Genomic DNA, 25,226 nt, shown 5'->3' on the forward strand with positions numbered 1-25,226 from the left:
GTATTGCATCTGAACTTGCTGCAATTGGGAAACCTCTTGATGAAGGTGATCTTGTCTGGTATATACTTTGTGGTCTTGGTAGTCATTACAATAATTTACGTACTGCTGTTAATGCAAATCCTGGCACTACATTTTCTGAGTTACTAAGTCAAGTTCAAACCTATGATAGCATGCATAAAACTGAAGATGTGGGTTTTTCTTCCTCGGCTAATGTTGCTCGGCGTGGCAACAATGCTCCTCCGCGTGCTCCTGATCGCCCGCGCCAACAGCAGTATGATGATCGCCCACGACAACAACAATATGATGACCGTGGTCGCGGTGATGACCGTGGCCGTGGTGACTACCGCGGTCGCCGCGAAGACTGGGACCACCGTGACAATCGCGGTTGGCGTGAAGACTGGGGCCGCCGTGATGGTGGTGGCTAACAGGGTCGCCGCGATGATGATGATCGTCCCCGCCGCCGTGATGATGGCTACCGGCGTGATGATTGCCGCGACGATCGCCGTCGTGATCGCCAACCCACTCCTTACGTTGACACCACCTGTCAGATCTGCTCCATTCATGGGCATCCCGTTCGTGATTGTTGGTGGCGCTATGATGATAACCGTGGCAAGAAGGATGCCAATTTTGCTGCACATGGAGTGGACTCAAATTGGTATTATGACACTGGTGCTACTGATCATATTACTGGCGAACTGCACAAGCTGACTACTCATGATCAGTATCGTGGTGAGGATCGTGTGCGCACTGCTGAAGGCACAGGCATGCATATTAGTCATATTGGTCATTCAATGTTGCGCACCCCTAAAAATTCTTTCACTCTCAATTCCATATTGCATGTCCCTAGTGCATCCAAAAATCTCCTATCAGTTCATCGTTTTACTCTTGATAATCATGTGTTCATTGAGTTTCATCCTTTCTTTTTTCTCATCAAGGACCAAGCATCAAGGACCAAGCAACACAACGCATACTGTTTAAAGGACCTTGCTATGGTGGTCTCTATCCTTTGATGCCTCTCACCACCGAGTCCTCCAAGCATGCCTTCATCACAATAAAGCCATCATCCTCTACATGGCATCGTCGTCTAGGCCATCCATCGTCTTTTATTGTTCAACAAGTCTGTAGGAGAAATAAGATAGATTACACCCCCGACAGTCCTCCTTATGTCTGTGACTCTTGTCAGCTCGCCAAGAGTCATCAGTTACCATACCCCATCTCTACCAGTAGATCCACTGTTCCTTTGGAACAAGTCTTTTCTGATGTATGGGGGCCTGCTCCTCTCTCTGTTGGGAAACATGCATACTATGTAAGCTGGTGTACGGAGTAGTACTCCGACCGTACACATACCTCTCTTGTACTGCCACGTAGGGGGCTTTTCCCTACCTATATAACACGCAACCGATGGCCCGAAAGGGGCACGCATCTTTCCACACAATTCCACAGTATTACCATGCAAAAAAAGAGAGCAAACATGGGTCCTAGTAAAGTCTAGAGTAGTCCCTTGGAGGCCCATGTGTGAGTCATTTATAAGCCAAACCTGGGCTATATATATGGGAGCGTGGAGGTCCTGGGGAGCAAGGACCAACCATCCAAAAAAAAATCCGTCAAAAAAGTCCATCCACAAAATTGTCCCAAAATCAAAAATATATGATGCTTAAAATGACAAAATTTGAGCTAGAAGGCAAAATAAATTGATCAATATATACTCTTCACCTATAAATACCTTGACCTACTCACCTACAACAACGATCCCTACTTCCTTCAACACTGTTTGCCCGGATGAACATGCTTGTGACAGGTTGTATGTTTCCAAAACAGGCTTGAGCCCGTGAAAGGATCAACTACGTACCAAGAATCAGCTGTACAGATTTCTAATTTCGACACAAGACTAGATCATCTTCGTGGAACCATTTGCCCGGATTCATCCTTCTCAAATATCCTCGCGATCCACTCATTCCAGACCGTTCTGCGTCTGCCGCTCTCAGACAGGACTGGAGACCCCTCATCCGGCTCAAGGGTCATGTTTTCATTAAACGTACCGTATGGTGACGGCAGATTAACATCCGCGATTCCTAGCGTAGCAGCGCGCCTCAAGGCCGCCTGGTGCTCCTCACCGTGATCCCTTGTTAAGGTGGTTTCAGCATCCATCCTTTGATTCTCAGGCGCTATCATGGTTCTCTCGCTCTCCAACATCAACTGAAATGCGGAAGCTGTTATTTTGTTGAAATTTGTGAGCACCAAAATGGCACATCACAATAACTCTATATGCAAAGGTGGTGTTTATAAAAAAGAATATTTGGTTTGTGGTCAAAAAGGTCTGATGCTGAAAGAAGGTGCCATGGAAAATTGGTGCAACATTCTGTTTCAAAATTTTACGCTTGATTAATTGTGCAATAGTGCTAGGTGGCAATGAGGACTTGCCGTTAATTACTACCATGTTTGGAAAGTAAAATATGTGAATGATATTTTCATGGTGGGTTGCTCAGTAAGAGGAGGATAGGCTCAAGCTTACATCTATAGCTCTTTGGGCTTCCCTTTCTATCCAGATAATAGCATGGTCAGAAATTGCGTTGCAAGAAAGAACAATGTGCTCAAATCTACCATCAACTGGAACCGCTGTTCTTACGGCAGGCGGATATCTTCCACACCTGCAGCAATTGTTTCAAGATACTAAAAATATCAATCAAAATATTTCATAGTTGCACGAGCTAATCAGTTGGTAGTACTAATAAAAACAAAATTGTTCAAAAATGAAGGACAATATCTCCTAATCGCAACATTCCGTTATAAAGCTAAAAGATAAAATGGCAGTTTTTGGGTCATATTTTCTGAAGACAAAATAAATGCATATAGTGCTTAGACCTGTTCACTGGTTATCCTTCATGTTTCTGGAAGGGAACTTCACATGGTTATTCTTGTTTTCATGAGTAGCATTAGGATGACTGGATGGGCAGAAGGTTTCGAAAGGGCAGGAAAAATCATATACCTGAAAGGTTTCCTTTCAACGATGTGGTAAAGACGGCCCGGTGCATACAGACGCCTTGGATCTCTCAACATGACACTTTCAGGTATACATGTGTCTATGAGGCAATTACCGCATAGCAGGCATGGCAAGCTGTACAAAGAGGACTGCATCAGGCACCCTGAAAAGATGTAGACTAGAGGACAATAAACCTCTGCAGGCATGTATTACATGTTGACATATTACAAAAGAAGAAAGTTTCACTACCAGAAGAGTGACTTGATGATATCTTCCAAAGGAATGTCTGTGCGGGGCAGAAAATCATCCTGTGGATCAAATACAAATATCAAAGAGCATATTCAGTTGGATTGTTGACAGCAGAAAATGGCAATAACGGAATTAATTATTGTATCGCTAACGGCCAAAGTAAAACTCAGCATATGCTTTCAATAGCAGAGCATATTGTCTGGCTACAAAAAGAAGAATGGGTATAATGAGAGCGAAACATAACTTTTAACTTTGAAGTGTCAGGGATATACCTGAACACCAAGCAAATATGTAATAGTGTATTGCCTAAACACTTAGAATGAAGGTATAACAAATTACTACATTGGTGTGGTACTAACTGGTACTGGAGTCTCACCTGAAGAATAACTGCGTTAATAACATCCGCATAACGGACCGCCAAATTGAGCGACATACACCTGGGAGGCGCCATCGCGAAGCACCGTATCCTGTTCCTCTCCACGCCACCCAGCCGCTCCCTATTTTGCACTGCCACCAGTGCCAGCATGGCCACGACACCGGAACCAAGAGAATGCCCTGCGAAGGTGAGCGTGTAGCCAGGATTCCTGTGCAGCAGGTCCCTCAGCACATCACACTCAGCATCAAACACCCACTCGGCAGCATTGAGCAGCCCATTGTGCACGTAGCCGCCGTCGAACCTCCTCTGCCCGATCCTGTTGTCCAGCAACACACCGTAGTCGCTCTCTTTCGCCATGTCCATCCCCCGAACGGCGAGCACGACGTCGGAATGCCGGTGGTCGACGTACAACAGGTATGTCGGAGCATGACCCTGCGTGTGCTCGTATGTCCTCCGGCGCACCACCCACCGGGGCTCGATGCCATAGCCCCCCGGAGGCGCCCATTGCGGATCTTCAAGGTCATCCTCGTAGACTGCGAGTATGAATCGGCATAGCCGGGGCACAGGCTCGAACTCCCCCGACGACGCGAGGCCCCAGGTCTCGCTGTCGTAGCCAGTGGTGTGGAGGCAGCGCTGCCACACCCACCGTGTACATGCCAGGCAGTACACGCATTCGACGACCGGTAAGCAGCACGCGATGGACATCACATCGGTGGAACTTCAGAACTCAGTGTTGTGGCCACACCGAAAAATGAAAGGGCTGCAAAAAAAAAAGTTGGATTATTCAAGAGACATTTACCTAGGGTATGTTTGGTTGGTGCCCAAATTTTCCCTATCAATATTTTGGCAGCCCGATATTTTGGTCTCTGTTTGGTTGGCTGCCAAAATTTTGGTTGCCTATGGAATCTTGCCAACTCTTCTCACATTTCCTTCACAAATCTTGCCAACTTTTTGGCCAACATGGGACTAAGGAATCTCCAACCAATATTTTGGCTGCCAATAGTTGCCAAAATTTTGGTAAGGCATGCTACGTCATGAACGAAACATACCCAATTTTTTTGGTAAGGCATGCTATGTCATGAACCAAACATACCCCTAGTCTCTCTTCTGTTGGTATTGGGGCAAGGTTATGGCTGGGACGAAATGCTAAACTGGGGATAAATTTGGAATAGAAATGGGAATGGTCAACGCTATGGCCTATGGGCAATGGGAAATTGCACGAAATCAAGCGGGGGCGGAAATCAAATTCCGGCTGGGAGATTCATCGATTAAATTAGGGATTTGCTCAGCTGAGACAACTAATTGCTCAAAGGGGGGCAGAGTGGCGGGCCAGGCAGGATCAAGGAACAAGAACCTCTATCCATCAAATACCAGTATTCATTCCCGCTGCAGTTCTAGCAAGATGGAAATTACCGAAACAATCTTGTCTTGTAGGACTTGCGGCGGTTGGAACACGAAGCAAGCCAAGCAACGGAAACCTTCCGACACCAACCAACCCGAGGGGAAGGGAAGGCAATCAGGTAGGATACTGAGAGAGAAGGCAATCTGAAGACAAGCTATATGTTAGTACCTTGAAGCGGGCTGGAGAGAGGCATCGGAGACGAGTAGGTAGCGCCCACTCGGTCTGGGGCGCAGACGAAGAGTAGCGAAACCAGAGGAGGCAGCTAGCTACCTTTCTTCGTCTCGAGGCAACAAAGAGTCCAGGAAGTGAGAACCAACCTGAGGTTGAGGTTGGGTGATTAGGAGTGTGGTTGTTAGGTTGTACCCCAGCCTACCAGAGTTTAAATATCAGATTTAACATCTGTGTGTCTCATTAAGGCGGAATATTTATTCAGTGGAAGACGACGTTGTAGGGTGTGCGTGTGTGCGTTCATAGGGGTATCCATCCCACTCATATAGGTACGTTATCGGATTTTGCGAATCGGGAAATGCCAATTAGATAACCAACCCTGCTGCATTGTCTTCATCTCTCCGTGAGTATATACACGTGTATGTGAGCGTCTGCGTTCTCAAAAAAAAAAAAGAGTCCAGGAAGCAGCCGCGGTTGCAGCTAGAGGTCAAAGAGACAGGATTACACAGGAGACGCCGTGCGTGGCTAGCCTTGTCTTCACTCCACGTCTCCACATGTCGCTTTGCTCGTACTAGCCAGTCTCATGGACACAATTTACTCCGCTGTCCCCGCGGGAAAAGAACCATTAATCCAGTGGTTATCAGCAACATTTTGGGTCCATTTTATATACACTGAAGGTGAAAATTTCTTTCTCGAAAATAGTCTAGATATTTTCCTGAACAGCGTCCGCCACAGTCAGATTTCTCTCACGCTCAACATGGTCAGCTGGATACACGCACGGATAGGGTCCTCGGATGCATAAAATATGAGTTTTTTGTTCTAAATAAATGGCCCTTACGCTAACCTTCAGTCTTTTCTGGTCTCTAAGAAAACTTTCAACCAGTTACGCCTCCTTGTAGTTGTGCTGTTTAGGTTGGCTTATAAGTGCATGACATGCCAGTTGAGTTGGCTAGTTTTTTATGGCCTATGTCACACCAACTGATGTCTTGCCTATTTTTGACCTATATGGTCCGAAATCATTTTCAAAAGGGCCCGACATGAGCTGCACACTTTCCCCCATCCCTCCTCTCCGCCCGCTACAGTAGCTACACACGCTTTCGCGAGATCTGGCCCGATCCCGGTGGCGATGCCGGCCGGAGGTGGCGGAGGAGAGGCGCCAGCCTTAGTTTTCTAGGTTAGGTTTAGTCTCCCGGCGTTTTGCTGGTTAGGTTAGGAGTAGAAGCTCTGGTTCTTGGCTACTTCCAGAGCGGGCCAAGCGTTGGTGGCTCCCCTCTCTGCTCCGGTGGACGGAGTCCAGGGGGCCCTCCTCAACCGATCTCTTCAATAAGGCCGGCGTCATCTTCTTCAAGCTCTTCCTCACGCCTCTTCATCCGCTTCTGGCCGGCCTTGGTGGTGAGGGGGAGGGGTCGAGGAGGTTGTCAGAGACTTGATCTGGAGGTGACAGGGGCTGTTTGCCTCTCCTGTGCTCTGGCACGGCACCGGGTGGCCTGTCGCTGGCGGTCTCCCTCCAGATCCGTGGTGGATCTGGGTCTGGAGCTCATCGGTGGCACGGGCCTTTGATAAGGTGCCTAGGAATCATCAGTCGAAGAAGAAGGTGGCCTCTCTGCTCCCTTGGCCGGCCATGGTGGCGGGGGAGGGGCATGGAGGTAAGCTGAGGTGTGGTTTCCGACCTGACCGGCCGTGGTGGCGAGGGGGACGAAGATGCAGATCAGTTCTTGCTCTTTCTTTCTTCCTGATGATGTTGTACTCGTCGCTGCCGGTCCCTCTCTCGATTCCTCATACCCCATGGTGGTGGCGTGAGCTCGGGATTGGTATGCTTGCGGTGATGGTTTCTCTGTGGAGCTCATCTCCGACGTTTCAAAGGCGGCTTCCGTCTTCACGTCGGACTCAACGGCAGTAGGGCTGCCGCTCCGATGCTGCTTGCTCTAGCTGTCGGTGTTCTCCTCCGCTTCGTCTCCAAGTGGCTTGTTCCCCGGAGATGCAGCCGCAGACCGTCGCCGGAGCTGGAACTGGAGGAAGAAGACGATGGAGGACTTGATCGCGTGTCGAGTTTTATCTAGGGTCTTCTTTGCTATTTGTCTTGGACCCATGTGTAATTCTTTGTAATCATAGGGCTTGCTTGTACTCCAGTTTTTTATATAGCAGCTTTGATCTTGTGTGTTCACCCGGCGAATTGTTCAAAAAAAAGGGCCCGACATCATTTTTTAAAGGGATTTCTATTTTCGTGCCCCTGGTTGTTGTACTCAGTATTCCCCAGCCGCTTAACTTTTCCTCAGTTTTCCCCTCCCTCTAGTTTGAAACCCCTCGCAGACGCTCGGACGGGAGGGTTGCCGTCTGGTCAGAGGCCTTGACCGTTACCGGTGACGGCTAGGGAGCCGCGTTGGTTTTGAATTGACCGTTTCTTTCGAACTGTGTTGACTGTTGATTGGAGGAGCTCACCCAAAGCTTTCCCCTCCGCCCGAGACTGGAGGAGCTCACACACCGCCCCTCCGCCGCCACGTTGTCCTGCCCTCCTACCTTATGGCGTCGTTCGCCGCCGAGCCGCCCCCGCCCCCACCACCACCCCCGGGAGGCGGAGAGGGCTCCGCCTCCACTAGATCTAGATCTACCCCTATCGCGGTAGAGTTTGTACAGCCGTCTGATGTGCCGATTCTTCCCCTCAACCGCGGAGAAGATTGGGAATTGGAGGGATCTAACGCATGGATTCCATCTGGGTAAGCATCGTCTGCCTATGTGAATTAACAGTAGGCAGTTTTTGAGCGCCAATCGTTGTTGCTCAACTAACTGCGTTGCTTTTCGAATAGGATTGATCCAGCGCTGGCTTTTTGGCTGGTGGTTAGGCTGGATTCTAGCTTTACGCGTGATTCTAAACGCTATAAGAATGGGTTTAACTTCCCTGCGATGGTTGCAACCACCATCTCGTTGAGGGATTTGAAAGCTAACATGTACGATAAGTACACCTGGAGCTCTGGCGATGCAGTTCATTTCAAATATTTCCACAGCACGGAGGGAAGATTTGTTCCACTAATTTCCGACGACGATCTGGGAATTCTTTTTTTGCTTTGGATGCTTCTTGTCGGTTCGGTAAAATTCGTATCCATGTGGACATGGGTCGGGCATCATCTGGTGCTGGGGCATCATCAGGTGGTCGGGCATCATGTCTCTCTACTGCTGCTGCCTCTGCTAATAGTGTGCGCCGCGGCGCTCCTTGTAGGTCCACAACAGCACCATCTGTCCCCAGTGCTAGTGGTAGCCAGATCGTTCGTACGATCGATGTCGAGGACGATGCAGACATTGAGGATCAGTCTCCTCAAGATGATGAGGATGAGTTGATGTTTCCTGAATTGGTAGATCGATGCAGTAAGCAGGCAATGGAGGATCAATACATGGAAGATATTGCTTTTGGTGCCAGATTTGATGACACTGATGATGAAGAGAAGAATGAGAACAATGACAGCCTCGTTTTAGCCGATTACGAAGGTGATGACTTGCCAACAATTGAGTGGAACAGGGAGGATCCTCAGCTTGCAGAAGGCACCGTGTTTCAAACGATGATGGACTGCCGTAATGCAATTACTACATATTGCATTCTCTCTAAGAATAATTATGAGGTTATTAAAAGTGAGCCAGGTAGGTTCACAGTTAAATGCCCATACAAGAGGTGTAGGTGGAGGCTGCATGCATCCACAATGCGCAGAAGCAGCTTGGTTCAGGTACTACGCCAACCAGTTGTGTATTTTAGATCACGGTGTAAAATTTGTTAACTGTTACTGACATCCCTTATCATTATGTTTCAGATAAATAAGAATGAGCACGTCCATGCTTGTCCACCTCGAGGGGGAGAGCTAGAGCTGAAAACAAAGCTAGCGAAGACTAGGTGGTTGGCAGATATAATCCTAGATTGGCTGAGAGAAACTCCTTCACTTGGTCCAACACCACTCCAGAAAAAGATGGTTGAGAAGTTTAAAATAAAAGTACCTTACATGAGGATGTTCTATGCAAAGGAAATGGCTCTTGACAAGATCAATGGTCCATGGAATGAAAGCTTTCAGTTGCTTTACACTTTTAAAGCTGAAGTGGAGATGGCTAGTCCAGGCAGTGTTGTAGCGATAGACAAGCATACAGTTCCCTTCAAATTGAAAAGCGGGAAGGTAATGCACAAGGAATGTTTTAGAACGGCTTTTGTTTGTTTCAAAGCTTGCTGGAAAGGCTTTTTGGACGGTTGCAGGCCTTATTTGGCCGTGGATGCAACAGCTCTTCATGGCAGGTTTAAAGGACAGCTAGTTGCTGCTACTGCAGTTGATGGACATAGTTGGATGTTTCCTGTTGCTTATGGAGTTTTGGAGATTGAGACAGAGGAAAGTTGGACTTGGTTTCTGCAGAATTTGCGCGACCTTATAGGTCATCCACCAGGACTTGTTATCCACACAGACGCTTGCAAAGGTTTGGAGAGTGCGGTAGAAGCAGTATTCCCTGGAGTGGAGCATAGGGAATGTATGCGACACTTGGTACAAAATTTTACAAAGAAATTCAAGGGTAAAGTTTTTACTGACAACCTATGGCCAGCTTCATGCACATGCAGCTCTAGGAAGCATCTGTTTCATTTGGAAGTGTTGTATAAACAAAAACCTGGGGTGAAGGAGTACTTGGATGAACGTCATGGTAGGGTGTGGTCAAGAAGCCAATTCAATAAAATTTGCAAGATAGACTATGTAACAAGGATCCAGGCTTACTTTTTCATTTTCATGTGTTAAACTTGTTTAAATCTTGCTCAAACCTAGGATTTGACCAAGATTCTAATGGGCATAAAAAATAAAAATAAAAAATAAAAACCAAAGCATGTAGTATTCTTATGTCATATATACTAAGCATTCAAGTTGATAAAGAAGGTCTAGACATATTCAAACCAGAAAAATCATGTATCTACCCCTAACCCTAAACTTTGTCTTATGAAGTCAAGCACGAAGAGAAGTGGTTTTGGGTTTCAAACATGGAAATTTCAAAGTGGTTTTGGGTTTCAAACATGGAAATTTCAAAAACCTCCCAGAAGTTTCATTTTGGAGTGACTAAGAAGGATCCAGGCTTACTTTTTCTTTTTCATGTGTTAAACTTGTTTAAATCTTGCTCAAACCTAGGATTTGACCAAGATTCAAATGGGCATAAAAATTCAAAAGAAAATAAAAAAATGAAAAACCAAAGCATGTAGTACGTCTTCTTATGTCATATAGTAAGCATTCAAGTTGATAAACAAGGTCTAGACATATTCAAACCAGAAAAATCATGTATCTACCACTACCCCTAAACTTTGTCTTACGAAGTCAAGCACGAAGAGAAGTGGTTTTGGGTTTCAAACATGGAAATTTCAAAAACCCTCTCGAAAGCTTCATTTTGGTGTGACTAACAAGGATTCAGGCTTACCTTTTCATTTTCATGTGTTAAACATGTTTAAATCTTGATCAAACAACCTAGGATTTGACGAAGATTCAAATGGGCAGAAAAATTCAAAAAAAAAATCAAAAATGAAAAACCAAAGCACGTAGTCTTCTTATGTCATATAGTAAGCATTCAAGTTGATAAACAAGGTCTAGACATATTCAAACCAGAAAAATCATGCATCTACCCCTAACTCTAAACTCTGTCTTAATTATGAAGTCAAGCACGAAGAGAAGTGGTTTTGGGTTTCAAACATGGAAATTTCAAAAACCCTCCCAAAAGCTTCATTTTGGAGTGACTAAGAAGGATCTAGGCTTACCTTTTCAATTTCATATGTTAAACTTTTAAATCTTGGTCAAAGCTAGGATTTGACCAAGATTCAAATGGGCATAAAAATTCAAAAAAATCAAAAAATGAAAAACCAAAGCACAGATATAGTGTTCTTATGTCATATAGAAAAATCATATGTATCTACCCCTAACCCTAAACTCTGTCTTATGAAGTCAAGCACGACGAGAAGTGGTTTTGGGTTTCAAACATAGAAATTTCAAAAACCTCCCAAAAGCTTCATTTTGGAGTGATTAAGAAGTGGTTTAACGGGTTCTCTCACCATTCATATGTTGGAGTGTTTGCCTGCTTGCTCCTTCAATTTCCCACGTGCATATATATATGCGCCTGGTTACTATAAGAACCAAGGTGAACTTTTGAATCATCGTGATCCTATTTTTCACACATATACACAAATTTTTATAGCCATAAAGTTTGCAAACAAGATTTTTTGGGCTTGCCACTCATAAATGTGTATTTTTAGAGGAATTGGCAAAGCAAAGCATGGAATCATAAATTTGTGATGCACTCTAGCTATGAAAAGTATCAAACAATGCAGACCAAAATGATTTTTTAGAGGAATACTAGTTCAACTTATTTAATTTTATATTAGTAGCCCAAAATCGAACACAGTAGTTGGATTTTTTTGAACTTGATTCGTAGGTCGATTTTTTACCTTTTTATTATTACTACGCAGCACATGTGTGTTTGCCCGTCGAGTGAAACTCTGAGGAAGAGGGATCACTCGGAAGGAGAGAAGAAGGGAGAGCATTATGGTGTCTCCTCTTTTTCGGGTGATGATGTTGACTGTTGTGTAGGGTTTGTCAGTGCGCAGGAGGCGCGAGCGAGCAAGCGAGTCGAGCGAGGCCAAGAATGAGAGAGATTTTTTTGTGAGAGGGACAACCGAAGGATCCTGAAGGACCCAGAGACTTCCAATACACATCCTGATGCGTCTTCTCTTGACAAAGAAGATGGCTGGGAGTTTGCGTACCTACCACACTTGACTTGTGCTCACTGAAGTGTGGGACCTCGCGCATGGGCACCACACGTATTTGACAGACCTGTTGGTGTAAAAACTCGGTTGATTATTATACTTCATTAGTACAAAGTTTCCTATGGATTCAAGGGTAGGAAAGCCAAGTTAACTCATTTACATGACATTATTTTTTCCATGAAAGCAAGTTAACTCATCTATCAATTGGTACACTTTGGAGTGACTAAGAAGGATCCAGGCTTACCTTTTCATTTTCATGTTTTAAACATGTTTAAATCATGGTCAAACCTATGATTTGACCAAGCTTCAAATGGGCAAAAAAAAATGAAAAACCAAAGCATGTAGTCTTCTTATGTCCTATAGTAAGCATTCAAGTTGATAAACAAGGTTTAGACATATTCAAACCAGAAATAATCATGTATCTACCCCCTAACCCTAAACTCTGTGTTATGAAGTTAAGCACGAAGAGAAGTGGTTTTGGGTCTCAAACATGGAAATTTCAAAAACCCTCCCAAAATCATCATTTTGGAGTGACTTAGAAGGATCCATGTTTACCTTTTCATTTTCATGTGTTAAACTTGTTTAAACCTTGGTAAAACCTAGGATTTGACCAAGATCCAAATGGGCATAAAAAATAAAATAAAAATGAAAAACCAAGGCACACATAGACTTCTTATGTCATATAGTAAGCATTCAAGTTGATAAACAAGGTCTAGACATATTCAAACCAGAAAAATCATGTATCTACCCCTAACCCTAAACTCTGTGTTATGAAGTTAAGCACGAAGAGAAGTGGTTTTGGGTCTCAAACATGGAAATTTCAAAAACCTACCCAAAAGCATCATTTTGGAGTGACTTAGAAGGATCCATGCTTACCTTTTCATTTTCATGTGTTAAACTTGTTTAAATCTTGGTCAAACCTAGGATTTGACCAAGATTCAAATGGGCATAAAAAATCAAAAAAAATCAAAAAAGGAAAAACCAAAGCACATAGTCTTCTTATGTCATATAGTAAGCATTCAAGTTGATAAACAAGGTCTAGACATATTAAAACCAGAAAAATCATTTATCTACCCCCTAACACTAAACTTTGTCTTATGAAGTCAAGCACGAAGAGAAGTGGTTTTGGGTTTCAAACATGGAAATTTCAAAAACCTCCCAGAAGCTTCATTTTGGAGTGACTAAGAAGGATCCAGGCTTAATTTTTCATTTTCATGTGTTAAACTTGTTTAAATCTTGCTCAAGCCTAGGATTTGACCAAGATTCAAATGGGCGCAAAAATTCAAAAAAAATAATAAAAAAAAACCAAAGCATGTAGTATTCTTATGTCATATAGTAAGCATTCAAGTTGATAAACAAGGTCTAGACATATTCAAACCAGAAAAATCATTTATCTACCTCCTAACCCTAAACTTTGTCTTATGAAGTCAAGCACGAAGATAAGTGGTTTTGGGTTTCAAACATGGAAATTTCAAAAACCTCCCAGAAGCTTTATTTTGGAGTGACTAAGAAGGATCTAGGCTTACTTCTTCAATATTATGTGTTAAACTTGTTTAAATCTTTCTCAAACCTAGGATTTGACCAAGATTCAAATGGGCATAAAAATTCAAAAAAAATAAAAAAAAAATGAAAAACCAAAACATGTAGTCTTCTTATGTCATATAGTAAGCATTCAAGTTGATAAACAAGGTCTAGACATATGAAAACTAGTATAATCATGTATCTACCCCCTAACCCTAACATTTGTCTTATGAAGTCAAGCACGAAAAGAAGTGGTTTTGGGTTTCAAACATGGAAAATTCAAAAACCTCCCAGAAGCTTCATTTTGGAGTGACTAAGAAGGATCCAGGCTTACTTTTCATTTTCATGTGTTAAACTTGTTTAAATCTTGCTCAAACCTAGGATTTGACCAAGATTCAAATGGGCATAAAAATTCAAAAAAATCAAAAAAGTAATAAACAAAAGCATGTATTATTCTTATGTCATATAGTAAGCATTCAAGTTGATAAACAAGGTCTAGACATATTCAAACCAGAAATTCATGTATCTATCCCCTAACCCTAAACTTTTTCTTATGAAGTTGTTATCACCAGAATTTGACCGAATTAGAGGTGGGCCGCGATCAAGATGGGCTTGAAGAATATACATGGAAGAAATACGTGAATCTGCCTTATATGCAAAATTTGGGCTAGTTTGCCCGTGTATCTGTAATATAGTAGGATACGTATCGGTTAGTTAGAGTTTGGCTCATGCACGGTTGGGATTGTTCCCACGTTAGAAAGTCTACGGACTATAAATATGTATCTAGGGTTTATGAAATAAACAACAATTACGTTCACCACAAACCAATCTAGGCGCATCGCCAACTCCCTTGTCTCGAGGGTTTTCTTCCGGGTAAGCATCATGCTGCCTAGATCGCATCTTGCGATCTAGGCAGTACAAGTTTATTCGTTGTTCATGCGTTGCTCGTACTGAAGCCTTTTTGATGGCGAGCAACGTAGTTATCTTAGACGTGTTAGGGTTAGCATTGTTCTTCATATCATATGCTGTCGTAGTGCAACCCTGAGACGTCTAGCCGCCCTTACACCTATCTTAGGTGTAGGGGCGGCACCCCGCTTGATCATTATTTAGTAGATCCGATCCGTTATGGTTGCTCCTTGTTTCTTCAAGGATTAGTTTAATATCTGCATGGTTAGGCCTTACAAAGGGTTGAAGGATCCAGCGGCGCGTAGGGTGTAGTTTGCTAGCCCTAGACAGGATGTTCCGGGGATCAACTTCGTGTTGGTTTTTAGGCCTTGTCTAGGATCGGCTTACGATCACCGTGCGTGGCCGCGAGGCTCAATCACGAGTAGGATGTTCCGATTATGCGGTGAAAACCCTAAATCGTAGTAGGTCGTTTTAGCTTTATTTCGATCAAGCAGGACCACCATATATTCGTACACCTTGTGCGAATCATGGGTGGATCGGCTCTTTGAGCCGATTCACAGGACAACCTGAGAGCCGATCGAGGCTCGTATTTAATGTTTACGTGTATGCCATGCAGGAAACTAAGCGAGGCATCTCCATCACCTTCCTGACCAGGTATAGGTCAGGTGGCACGCCCTTGCATCAGCATCGGACGTGCGTGCCGAAGTCTTTGCGGGCCGTCGCTCGGAGGGACCAGGGCCAGCCGCAGTCCTGGGAGCCTCCCGGCTCTCCTGTGTTGCCCGTCGCTGCTCGCTGGTGGGTTTCTGACCGCAACACATTCTCATGCCCCCCTGGTTTTGGAATTGACAATTCCAAAATCACTCTGCTTTTCTTCGTCGGGTCATGTCGTGGTAGAACCGTCGCAGTATCCTTCATCATGATGCCTTGCCTTCTCAACTTCTCCGCGCGACCTGGCAGTTTTTTTTTGTTAGGCACCACTTCCTCGGAAACTGCTGCGGCATTGAATTTCCACTATATCCCCTTTTATTTAACCGCTCCAAACAGTTCGCTTCCGCATCCCCTTCGCATTAGCACTCCAAAAGCCCTCCTGTGCCACCATGTCTTCTTCCTCCTCTGCTTCATCGGATCTTTCCACCCAGTCCTCCTCTTCCCGCGAGCCGACGCCGGAGTGGAACCTGGAGGAGGCCCACGCGGCCAACATCCGCCGCGCCATCGAAGCCGGGGAGGAGTCTAGTCACGACTTCTCCGTCTGGTCTGAGGACGACAAGTCCTCGACCGACGGGGAAAGTGACCTCCGCTTCCTCGCCGACGGGGAAACGGAGGAGGAGAGCGATGACGATCGCTTCTCCTGCGACGACTTCACCTCCCCCGAGGAGGAGGAGGAGGAGAAGGAGGAGGAGGATGACACCTCCTCCGACGAACCGCCAGCCAAGCGCTTCTGCCCCTGGCCGGGGAACCTCAGCGACTTCGACAGCGATGACGACGACGCTGACGAGGAGGACGAGGACAACGAAGGCCCGGCCGGCGGCCGCTGGAGCAGCGACGACGAGCCCGCCGGGAGTAGCGCCGACAGCGGCGACGACGGCGACGACGAGGGCAGCGACGGCCCATAGATAGGACCCTTAGCATAGGATCAGTAGTGGTAGATGGGGCAATGTATCCCCTAGTACTTCCTTTTGAGAGCAATCAGCTCTTTATGTAAGAAATCCTGCTTATCAATGAAGAACTTCCCCCAATTTGATTTTGCCGATTTCCCTTGAGCTAATTTAGCCGATTTCCCCTCATACTGATTTTGCCGATTTGTCCTCTTAGCCAATGCTTAATGAGCCGATAGCAACGCATCGGTCCTTTACAATCCATCCTTCAATCCTTCAACTGATGACTTTGAGATCTGGTGGATAATGTGGAGTCTTCAAGAGAGCCCTTAACCTCCCACCAGGTCCAGTGATCCTCTTCTGCGAGAATTCACCATTTTTGAAGAAGGTTGCGACGAAGGATCAGCCGATGACACCCCAATCGGCTTCTAAAACAGAGCATCTACCAGACCAGCTGCCCCCCGAGCCTCAGTCAAGGCGAGAATATTGGTGAGGATGCACAGATCAGACAAAGGGCTTTGAACTCAGGTAATTCTGAGACAGCCACCATGCCGAACCAGCCGAACTTGCCCCCATCGATCGCCTCTTCCTCCGTTGAAAGCCGATATTGTAGACGAAACACCAACGGCTTAATGAGCAAAAGGCCGCCTTGCACGCCAAAACTGACTTCTGACAGTACTGCTGAACTGGCGCAAAGGGTTGGAAGTCCTTGAAGAGAAGATTCGGGCACAAAAAATTGGCTCATTGCAGCTGAGGAAAATACATGAAATCCCTCAAGGAAACAGAAGGCTTCGAAGCTGAACTGAAGACCGACTTGGTCGAAATCCGTGTCTTGCACATGCAGCGGGTAGATCCTGGGTAATTGTACTAGAGTCGATGGCTGTACATCGGCTTTGTTTCTTAGCTCTAAAGTCGATGTCCGTGCATCGGCTGTATACCATGAGAATATTTTTTTTACTGGCCGATCTTCTATCGGCCCCCAATATTTCACTGCACATATATCGCACATGTTCATCTGATTAGGTGCCCCCCGAGCCGAATCTGTCAGGTGACTGCAGATATCGGCTCTGTAGTTAGCCAAGGCACTGTATTTGCACGTCGGCTCCGGTAGGACCAATGTTGATTTTTTCCAGCTCATCAGCCAACGTAAAACCGCTGCCCATTAGATCGACGTTGAACACAGGCAGAATGCGTGGTGAGGATAATTTTGGCCGATTGCTGGAATCGGCATCCATGTCGATTGAATCGCTCAATGAAGGTTTTGTAATGTTCCTCCATAGATCTTTGGGGCCGATCCCAAGGATCGGCCTCGCCACGTTTGTCCATAGGTTTGTTCTTGCTACACGGTCAGGCCGGTGGATAAGACCAGCCTAACCCCATCCTTCGTCACGTCGATGCGCTCGCAGTCGTCCAAATTGATGCCTGAGAGTGGCTCTTGGCCTGCTGTTTCCCACGCGTTCATGCCAACCGTTGAAATCTCGGCTGAGTCATCGGCCTGGACGACCTCTAGCTCATCTCCATCCCACTGTATTACGCATTGGTGCATCGTGGAGGGAATGCAACAGTTGGCGTGGATCCAATCTCTTCCCATCAGGACAGCATATGTGCTCTTGCTATCGACAATAAAGAACGTCGTAGGGATGGTTTTCCTTCCTACGGTCAGATCCACGTTCAGAACACCTTGTGCGTCAGACGCTTGGCCGTTGAAATCGCTCAATGTCACGTTGGTCTTGATCAGATCCGAGCTAGAGCGTCCCAACCGACGTAGCATGGAGTATGGCATAATGTTGACTGCCGCTCCGGTGTCCACCAGCATCTTGTTGACAGGCCTCCCATCGATGTAACCTTGCAAGTACAGGGCCTTCAGATGTCTGTAGCTTCTTTCTCGTGGCTTCTCAAAGATAACTGGCCGTGGGCCGCAGTCAAGTTGTGCCACGGGTGCCTCATCTAATCCTGGAGCACTAAACTCCGTCGGAAGGATGAACACCATGTTTGTGCCAGCCGATGTTTCATCATCAGCTTTCCTTTGCTTGGGGCGCCACTCCATTTTTTGTGGTCGACCCTCTTCATCCAGGGTTCGTTGAATTTTCGCGGCCAGGTCGGGCCGCGCCTTCCTTAGCGTGTGCAGGTATAACCTTTCGGCTTCCTCCAAGCCACGCAGTCACTGAACCCTACGTTTTTGGGAACGGCTGAGTCCATCAGGGCACCACCTTGGCCGGTGGTACCTGTCTTCTTCTTCTTCATCATCGTCTTCCAAATCCTCGAGATCTTCCACCCGAGGGGACTCAGCGTGCTTGTTCCGAGGCGGGAGAGGCCCAAGACGTTTGAACACGGACACATTAGCTGCATCCTCCCTTTTCTGTTTACATTCTGGGCAGTTGCCGATTGTAGGCAATCGGCTCATTCCTGAATCCCAGCAGTGCCTGAAGAAGGGACAGTCCCAGTGCCTATCCTCGTCGTCTTGCTCCCTTGACTTTTCCTTGGCACGGCGCTCGTATTCCTCCTCATTGCGATCATGCCGATGATGTCTCCTGGCGTCCCTAGCCAGACGATCTCTATCATCATCGTCGCTGGATCGTTGGCGTTGGCTATATTGACTCACGTACTTGTTGAGGAGGTGATCGGAGAGAGGTCGCTGATATCTTACATTCTTCACTTCTCCCTCTGTGATGTAGCGCTTGCCATCGTGATGGAGCCGATCGCGTGGAGTGGCCTCCTCTGTGTCCTTGCTACGAGAGCAGCTGCCCTCGTCTCCGTCCTTACCAGAGTGGTGTCCAGGTCCTACCATGTTGATGTTGAACGAGAATCCTGGCTGGCACTCTTCAGGGTAAGTGCACTCCACCATGTTAACGGCGGGGAAGGGGTGAGTGTCGACTTTCATGGCGTACTGGTTGAAAATTAGACGTCCTTGTTCTATCGCCATTTGGATCTGCTGACGCCACATCCTGCAGTCGTTGGTGGTATGGGAGAACGAGTTATGCCATTTGCAGTATGGCTTTCCGTTCAGCTCCTGTACCGTGGGGATTTTGAGGCCTTCGGGTAACTTCAACTGCTTCTCCTTAAGTAAGAGGTCAAAAATTTGCTCAGTTTTAGTTACGTCGAAATCAAACCCTCTGGGCGGACCTGGTGGCTTAACCCATTTGCAGGACACGGGGGTTGCCCCCCGAGTCCATTCAGCCACTGCTACCTCTTGATCTCCCGCAGAGCCTTCGTCTTCATCTGCCTCAACCAGGACTACCGCACGCTTGAATTTGTCCTGGTACAAGTCTGGGTGGCGCTGTTCATATAACGACAGTTTCTGAACCATGTGCGCCAGTGAAGGGTAGTCTGCTTGGGAGGCCATATCCTTGATTGGTGATGCAAGGCCCACCACTGCCAACTCGACTGCTTCTTTTTCAGTCACACGAGCCGAATAACATCGGTTCCTAACAAGTCTGAAACGTTGGACGTATTCTGCCACAGTTTCCCCACGCTTCTGACGTACTTGTGCTAGATCGGCAATGCTGGCCTCGGAAGCCTCTGAGTGATACTGCATGTGGAACTGCTCTTCCAACTGCTTCCACGTCCGGATTGAGTCTGGTGGCAGCGATGTGTACCACCCGAAAGCCGATCCCGTGAGGGACTGTGCGAAGAACCTCACATGCAGTTCATCTGCCGCTGAGATCGTGCCCAGCTGTGCCAAATATCGGCTCACATGCTCGATGGAGCTGGAACCATCTGATCCATTAAACTTGGAGAAATCAGGGAGCCGATATTTGGGTGGTAGCGGGATTAACTCGTACTCGTTGGGGTATGGCTTGGAATAGCCGATTGTCCTCCTTTTCGGCACCATGCTGAACTGGTCTCTCAGGATGGTACTGATCTGATCCGCGGTGCTGGCTGCAGGAGTCGAACTCTGAAGATTCGCCGGAGTGGCATACTTGGCCAGCCATGCTTGCTTTTCCATCTCTGAGCCAACTGCAGGAGCTGAGCTCTGGAGGTTTGTCGGAGTGGCATATTTAGCTAGCCACGTCTGCTTCTCAAGATCTGTCGCTGAAGTTCCTCCTGCTTTTCCAGAAGTCCCTGGTGCTACAGTCTGGTTTGTGAGCGCCCAGTTACTGCAGTCTGGCACGTATGTGCACGTGTATCCGTGAGGGATCTCCTTAGGCGCCTCATGCAAGAACTGGTAGTCGCTAGGGTCACCACCGATCTTGTAGACGACGTATGCCGGTGAATTCGGCACTTCTGGTGCTGCCAACGCGAATGGCAGCGGTGGACCGGACTGGAGTGGCATCTCTCCTTGGTAAGTCCCGAGAGCTGGTCCTGACGGAGAGTACTGATGCCTCATGATTTCCTGGATCACCCGAAGAGCGACACGCTCCAAAGTGTTTACCAGGCTCTCAGAATGGCGGTGCAGCGAGTGAGCTACCATGTAGTTAATCTCCTGACGCAGGGACCTGGTGCGTTCTTCTGACGGGGCGGACAGGTCCACTCCATCGAGTGCACCTTCAGGTGAAAACCCTTTCCACCTGATGCCATGTGCGCGGGTTCTGTGAAAAGAGCCGATGAGGTTGGCTTCGAGGATTGCTTTGACCTCGTCATACTTCTTCTTGAGTTCCTCGGTCAGATCCTCGTACGTGACTGGGGTGCCGTCCGCCATCTCAGATGTAGATGGCGATGTGGTTGATGTCGAAGATTGTCCCACCGGGCGTGCCAGAATGTGTTGCGGTCAGAAACCCACCAGCGAGCAGCGACGGGCAACACAGGAGAGCCGGGAGGCTCCCAGGACTGCGGCTGGCCCTGGTCCCTCCGAGCGACGGCCCGCAAAGACTTCGGCACGCACGTCCGATGCTGGTGCAAGGGCGTGCCACCTGACCTATACCTGGTCAGGAAGGTGATGGAGATGCCTCGCTTAGTTTCCTGCATGGCATACACATAAACATTAAATACGAGCCTCGATCGGCTCTCAGGTTGTCCTGTGAATCGGCTCAAAGAGCCGATCCACCCATGATTCGCACAAGGTGTACGAATATATGGTGGTCCTGCTTGATCGAAATAAAGCTAAAACGACCTACTACGATTTAGGGTTTTCACCGCATAATCGGAACATCCTACTCGTGATTGAGCCTCGCGGCCACGCACGGTGATCGTAAGCCGATCCTAGACAAGGCCTAAAAACCAACACGAAGTTGATCCCCGGAACATCCTGTCTAGGGCTAGCAAACTACACCCTACGCGCCGCTGGATCCTTCAACCCTTTGTAAGGCCTAACCATGCAGATATTAAACTAATCCTTGAAGAAACAAGGAGCAACCATAACGGATCGGATCTACTAAATAATGATCAAGCGGGGTGCCGCCCCTACACCTAAGATAGGTGTAAGGGCGGCTAGACGTCTCAGGGTTGCACTACGACAGCATATGATACGAAGAGCAATGCTAACCCTAACACGTCTAAGATAACTACGTTGCTCGCCATAAAAAAGGCTTCAGTACGAGCAACGCATGAACAACGAATAAACTTGTACTGCCTAGATCGCAAGATGCGATCTAGGCAGCATGATGCTTACCCGGAAGAAAACCCTCGAGACAAGGGAGTTGGCGATGCGCCTAGATTGGTTTGTGGTGAACGTGATTGTTGTTTATTTCATAAACCCTAGATACATATTTATAGTCCGTAGACTTTCTAACGTGGGAACAATCCCAACCGTGCACGAGCCAAACTCTAACTAACCGACACGTATCCTACTATATTACAGATACACGGGCAAACTAGCCCAAATTTTGCATATAAGGCCGATTCACGTATTTCTTCCATGTATATTCTTCAAGCCCATCTTGATCGCGGCCCACCTCTAATTCGGTCAAATTCTGGTGATAACAGAAGTCAAGCACGAAGAGAAGTGGTTTTGGGTTTCAAACATGGAAATTTCAAAAACCCTCCCAAAAGCTTCATTTTGGAGTGACTAAGAAGGATCCAGGCTTATCTTTTGATTTTCATATGTTAAACTTGTTTAAATCTTGGTCAAACCTAGGATTTGACGAAGATTCAAATGGACAAAAAAATTGAAAAAAAAATAAAAAAAGGAAAAAAACCAAAGCACATAGTCTTCTTATGTCATATACTAAGCATTCCAATTGATAAACAAGGTCTAGACATATTCAAACCAGAAAAATCATGTATCTACCCCCTAACCCTAAACTTTGTCTTAGGAAGTCAAGCACGAAGAGAAGTGGTTTTGGGTTTCGAACATGGAATTTTTTCACACATATACACAAATTTCCATTGCCATAAAGTTTGCAAACCAGATTTTTTGGGCTTGCCAGTCATAATTTTTTTTTTGAGAGGAATGGCAAAGCAATGCATGAAATCATAAATTTGTGATGCACTCTAGCTATGAAAAGTATCAAACAATGCATACCAAAATGATTTTTAGGAATACTAGTTCAACTTATTTAATTTTATATTAGTAGCCCAAAATCGAACCCAGTAGTTGGAATTTTTAAACTTGATCTGTAGTACTGGGCAAAACCCTAGTTTAACCTATTTAATCGTAGATTCATAGGTAGAATTTTCTACTTTTTTATTATTACTATTACTCTGCAGCACTTGTGTGTTTGCCCGTCGAGTGAAACTCGGAAGAAGAGGGATCATTCGGAAGGAGAGAAGAAGGGAGAGCATTATGGTGTCTCCCCTTTTTCGGGTGATGATGTTGACTGTTGTGCAGGGTTTGTCAGTGCGCATGAGGTGCGAGCGAGCGAGTCGAGCGAGGCCGAGAAAGAGAGAGATTTTTTGTGAGAGGGAGAACCGAAGGATCCTGAAGGATCCAGAGACTTCCAATACGCATCCTGATGCGTCTTCTCTTGACAAAGAAGATGGCTGGAAGTTTGCGTACCTACCGCACTTGACTTGTGCTCACTGAAGTGTGGGACCTCGCGCATGGGCACCACACGTAAGTGACAGACCTGTTGGTGTAAAAACTCTTCTCTTGACAAAGAAGATGGTTGGGAGTTTGTGTACCTACCACACTTGACTTGTGCTCACTGAAGTGTGGGACCTCGCGCATGGGCACCACACGTAAGTGACAGACCTGTTGGTGTAAAAACTCGGTTGATTATTATACTGCATTAGTACAAAGTTTCCTATGGATTCAAGGGTAGGAAAGCCAAGTTAACTCATTTACATGACATTATTTTTTCCATGCAGCCAAGTTAACTCATCTATCAATTGGTACACTTTGGAGTGACTAAGAAGGATCCAGACTTACCTTTTCATTTTCATGTTTTAAACATGTTTAATTCTTGGTCAAATCTATGATTTGACCAAAATTCAAATGGGCAAAAAAATGAAAAACCAAAGCATGTAGTCTTCTTATGTCATATAGTAAGCATTCAAGTTGATAAATAAGGTCTAGACATATTCAAACCAGAAAAATCATGTATCTACCCCCTAGCCCTAAACTCTGTGTTATGAAGTTAAGCACGAAGATAAGTGGTTTTGGGTCTCAAACATGGAAATTTCAAAAACCCACCCAAAAGCATCATTTTGGAGTGACTTAGAAGGATCCATGCTTACCTTTTCATTTTCATGTGTTAAACTTGTTTAAATCTTGGTCAAACCTAGGATTTGACCAAGATTCAAATGGGCATAAAAAATCAAAAAAATCAAAAAAGGAAAAAACCAAAGCACATAGTCTTCTTATGTCATATAGTAAGCATTCAAGTTGATAAACAAGGTCTAGACATATTAAAACCAGAAAAATCATTTATCTACCCCCTAACACTAAACTTTGTCTTATGAAGTCAAGCACGAAGAGAAGTGGTTTTGGGTTTCAAACATGGAAATTTCAAAAACCTCCCAGAAGCTTCATTTTGGAGTGACTAAGAAGGATCCAGGATTAATTTTTCATTTTCATGTGTTAAACTTGTTTAAATCTTGCTCAAGCCTAGGATTTGACCAAGATTCAAATGGGCGTAAAAATTCAAAAAAAATAATAAAAAATTAAAAACCAAAGCATGTAGTATTCTTATGTCATATAGTAAGAATTCAAGTTGATAAACAGGGTCTAGACATATTCAAACCAGAAAAATCATTTATCTACCTCCTAACCCTAAACTTTGTCTTATGAAGCCAAGCACGAAGATAAGTGGTTTTGGGTTTCAAACATGGAAATTTCAAAAACCTCCCAGAAGCTTCATTTTGGAGTGACTAAGAAGGATCTAGGCTTACTTCAATATTATGTGTTAAACTTGTTTAAATCTTGCTCAAACCTAGGATTTGACCAAGATTCAAATGGGCATAAAAATTCAAAAAAAATCAAAAAAAAATGAAAAACCAAAACATGTAGTCGTCTTATGTCATATAGTAAGCATTCAAGTTGATAAACAAGGTCTAGACATATTCAAACTAGTAAAATCATGTATCTACCCCCTAACCCTAACATTTGTCTTATGAAGTCAAGCACGAAGAGAAGTGGTTTTGGGTTTCAAACATGGAAAAGTCAAAAACCTCCCAGAAGCTTCATTTTGGAGTGACTAAGAAGGATCCAGGCTTACTTTTTTCATTTTCATGTGTTAAACTTGTTTAAATCTTACTCAAACCTAGGATTTGACCAAGATTCAAATGGACATAAAAAATCAAAAAAATCAAAAAAGTTATAAACAAAAGCATGTATTATTCTTATGTCATATAGTAAGCATTCAAGTTGATAAACAAGGTCTAGACATATTCAAACTAGAAATTCATGTATCTACCCCCTAACCCTAAACTTTGTCTTATGAAGTCAAGCACGAAGAGAAGTGGTTTTGGGTTTCAAACATGGAAATTTCAAAAACCCTCCCAAAAGCTTCATTTTGGAGTGACTAAGAAGGATCCAGGCTTATCTTTTCATTTTCATATGTTAAACTTGTTTAAATCTTGGTCAAACCTAGGATTTGACGAAGATTCAAATGGGCAAAAAAATTGAAAAAAAATCAAAAAAGGAAAAAAAACCAAAGCACATAGTCTTCTTATGTCATATACTAAGCATTCCAGTTGATAAACAAGGTCTAGACATATTCAAACCAGAAAAATCATGTATCTACCCCTAACCCTAAACTTTGTCTTAGGAAGTCAAGCACGAAGAGAAGTGGTTTTGCGTTTCAAACATGGAATTTTTTCACACATATACACAATTTTTTTTTGAGAGGAATGGCAAAGCAATGCATGAAATCATAAATTTGTGATGCACTCTAGCTATGAAAAGTATCAAACAATGCATACCAAAATGATTTTTTTAGAGGAATACTAGTTCAAAT

General features: G+C 45.2%; 1 protein-coding gene across 2 annotated transcripts; it reads right to left on the reverse strand.

Moving 5' to 3' along the window:
• Nucleotides 1-1,668: 1,668 nt before the first annotated feature.
• On the reverse strand, nucleotides 1,669-5,332 carry LOC127333680 (uncharacterized). Of its 2 annotated transcripts, XM_051360080.2 has the most exons (7): nucleotides 5,176-5,330; nucleotides 5,019-5,083; nucleotides 3,606-4,365; nucleotides 3,230-3,288; nucleotides 2,987-3,115; nucleotides 2,513-2,648; nucleotides 1,669-2,196 (listed from the first exon to the last, which is right to left on the reverse strand). In XM_051360080.2, exons 3-7 carry the CDS (start codon nucleotides 4,308-4,310, stop codon nucleotides 1,894-1,896), a joined length of 1,332 nt encoding a protein of 443 aa, XP_051216040.1. In that variant the 5' UTR covers nucleotides 4,311-4,365; nucleotides 5,019-5,083; nucleotides 5,176-5,330; the 3' UTR covers nucleotides 1,669-1,893. The 2 variants fall into 2 exon arrangements, with proteins under 2 accessions (XP_051216040.1, XP_051216039.1); XM_051360079.2 differs by lacking the exon at nucleotides 5,019-5,083 and having other exon boundaries at nucleotides 5,176-5,332.
• Nucleotides 5,333-25,226: the final 19,894 nt, after the last annotated feature.

The sequence above is a fragment of the Lolium perenne genome, chromosome 2 (assembly GCF_019359855.2).
Source record: "Lolium perenne isolate Kyuss_39 chromosome 2, Kyuss_2.0, whole genome shotgun sequence".
In the NCBI taxonomy this organism is placed as follows: domain Eukaryota; kingdom Viridiplantae; phylum Streptophyta; class Magnoliopsida; order Poales; family Poaceae; genus Lolium; species Lolium perenne.

Excerpts from the sequence above, each read along its gene's own strand:
- LOC127333680 (XM_051360079.2), bottom strand. The coding sequence starts at position 4,310 with ATGTCCATCGCGTGCTGCTTACCGGTCGTCGAATGCGTGTACTGCCTG. Across the intron at positions 3,289-3,605 it reads TTAACGCAGTTATTCTTCAG|GATGATTTTCTGCCCCGCAC; the intron begins GTGAGACTCCAG and ends TTTGATCCACAG. Across the intron at positions 2,649-2,986 it reads GTTGAAAGGAAACCTTTCAG|GTGTGGAAGATATCCGCCTG; the intron begins GTATATGATTTT and ends CAATTGCTGCAG.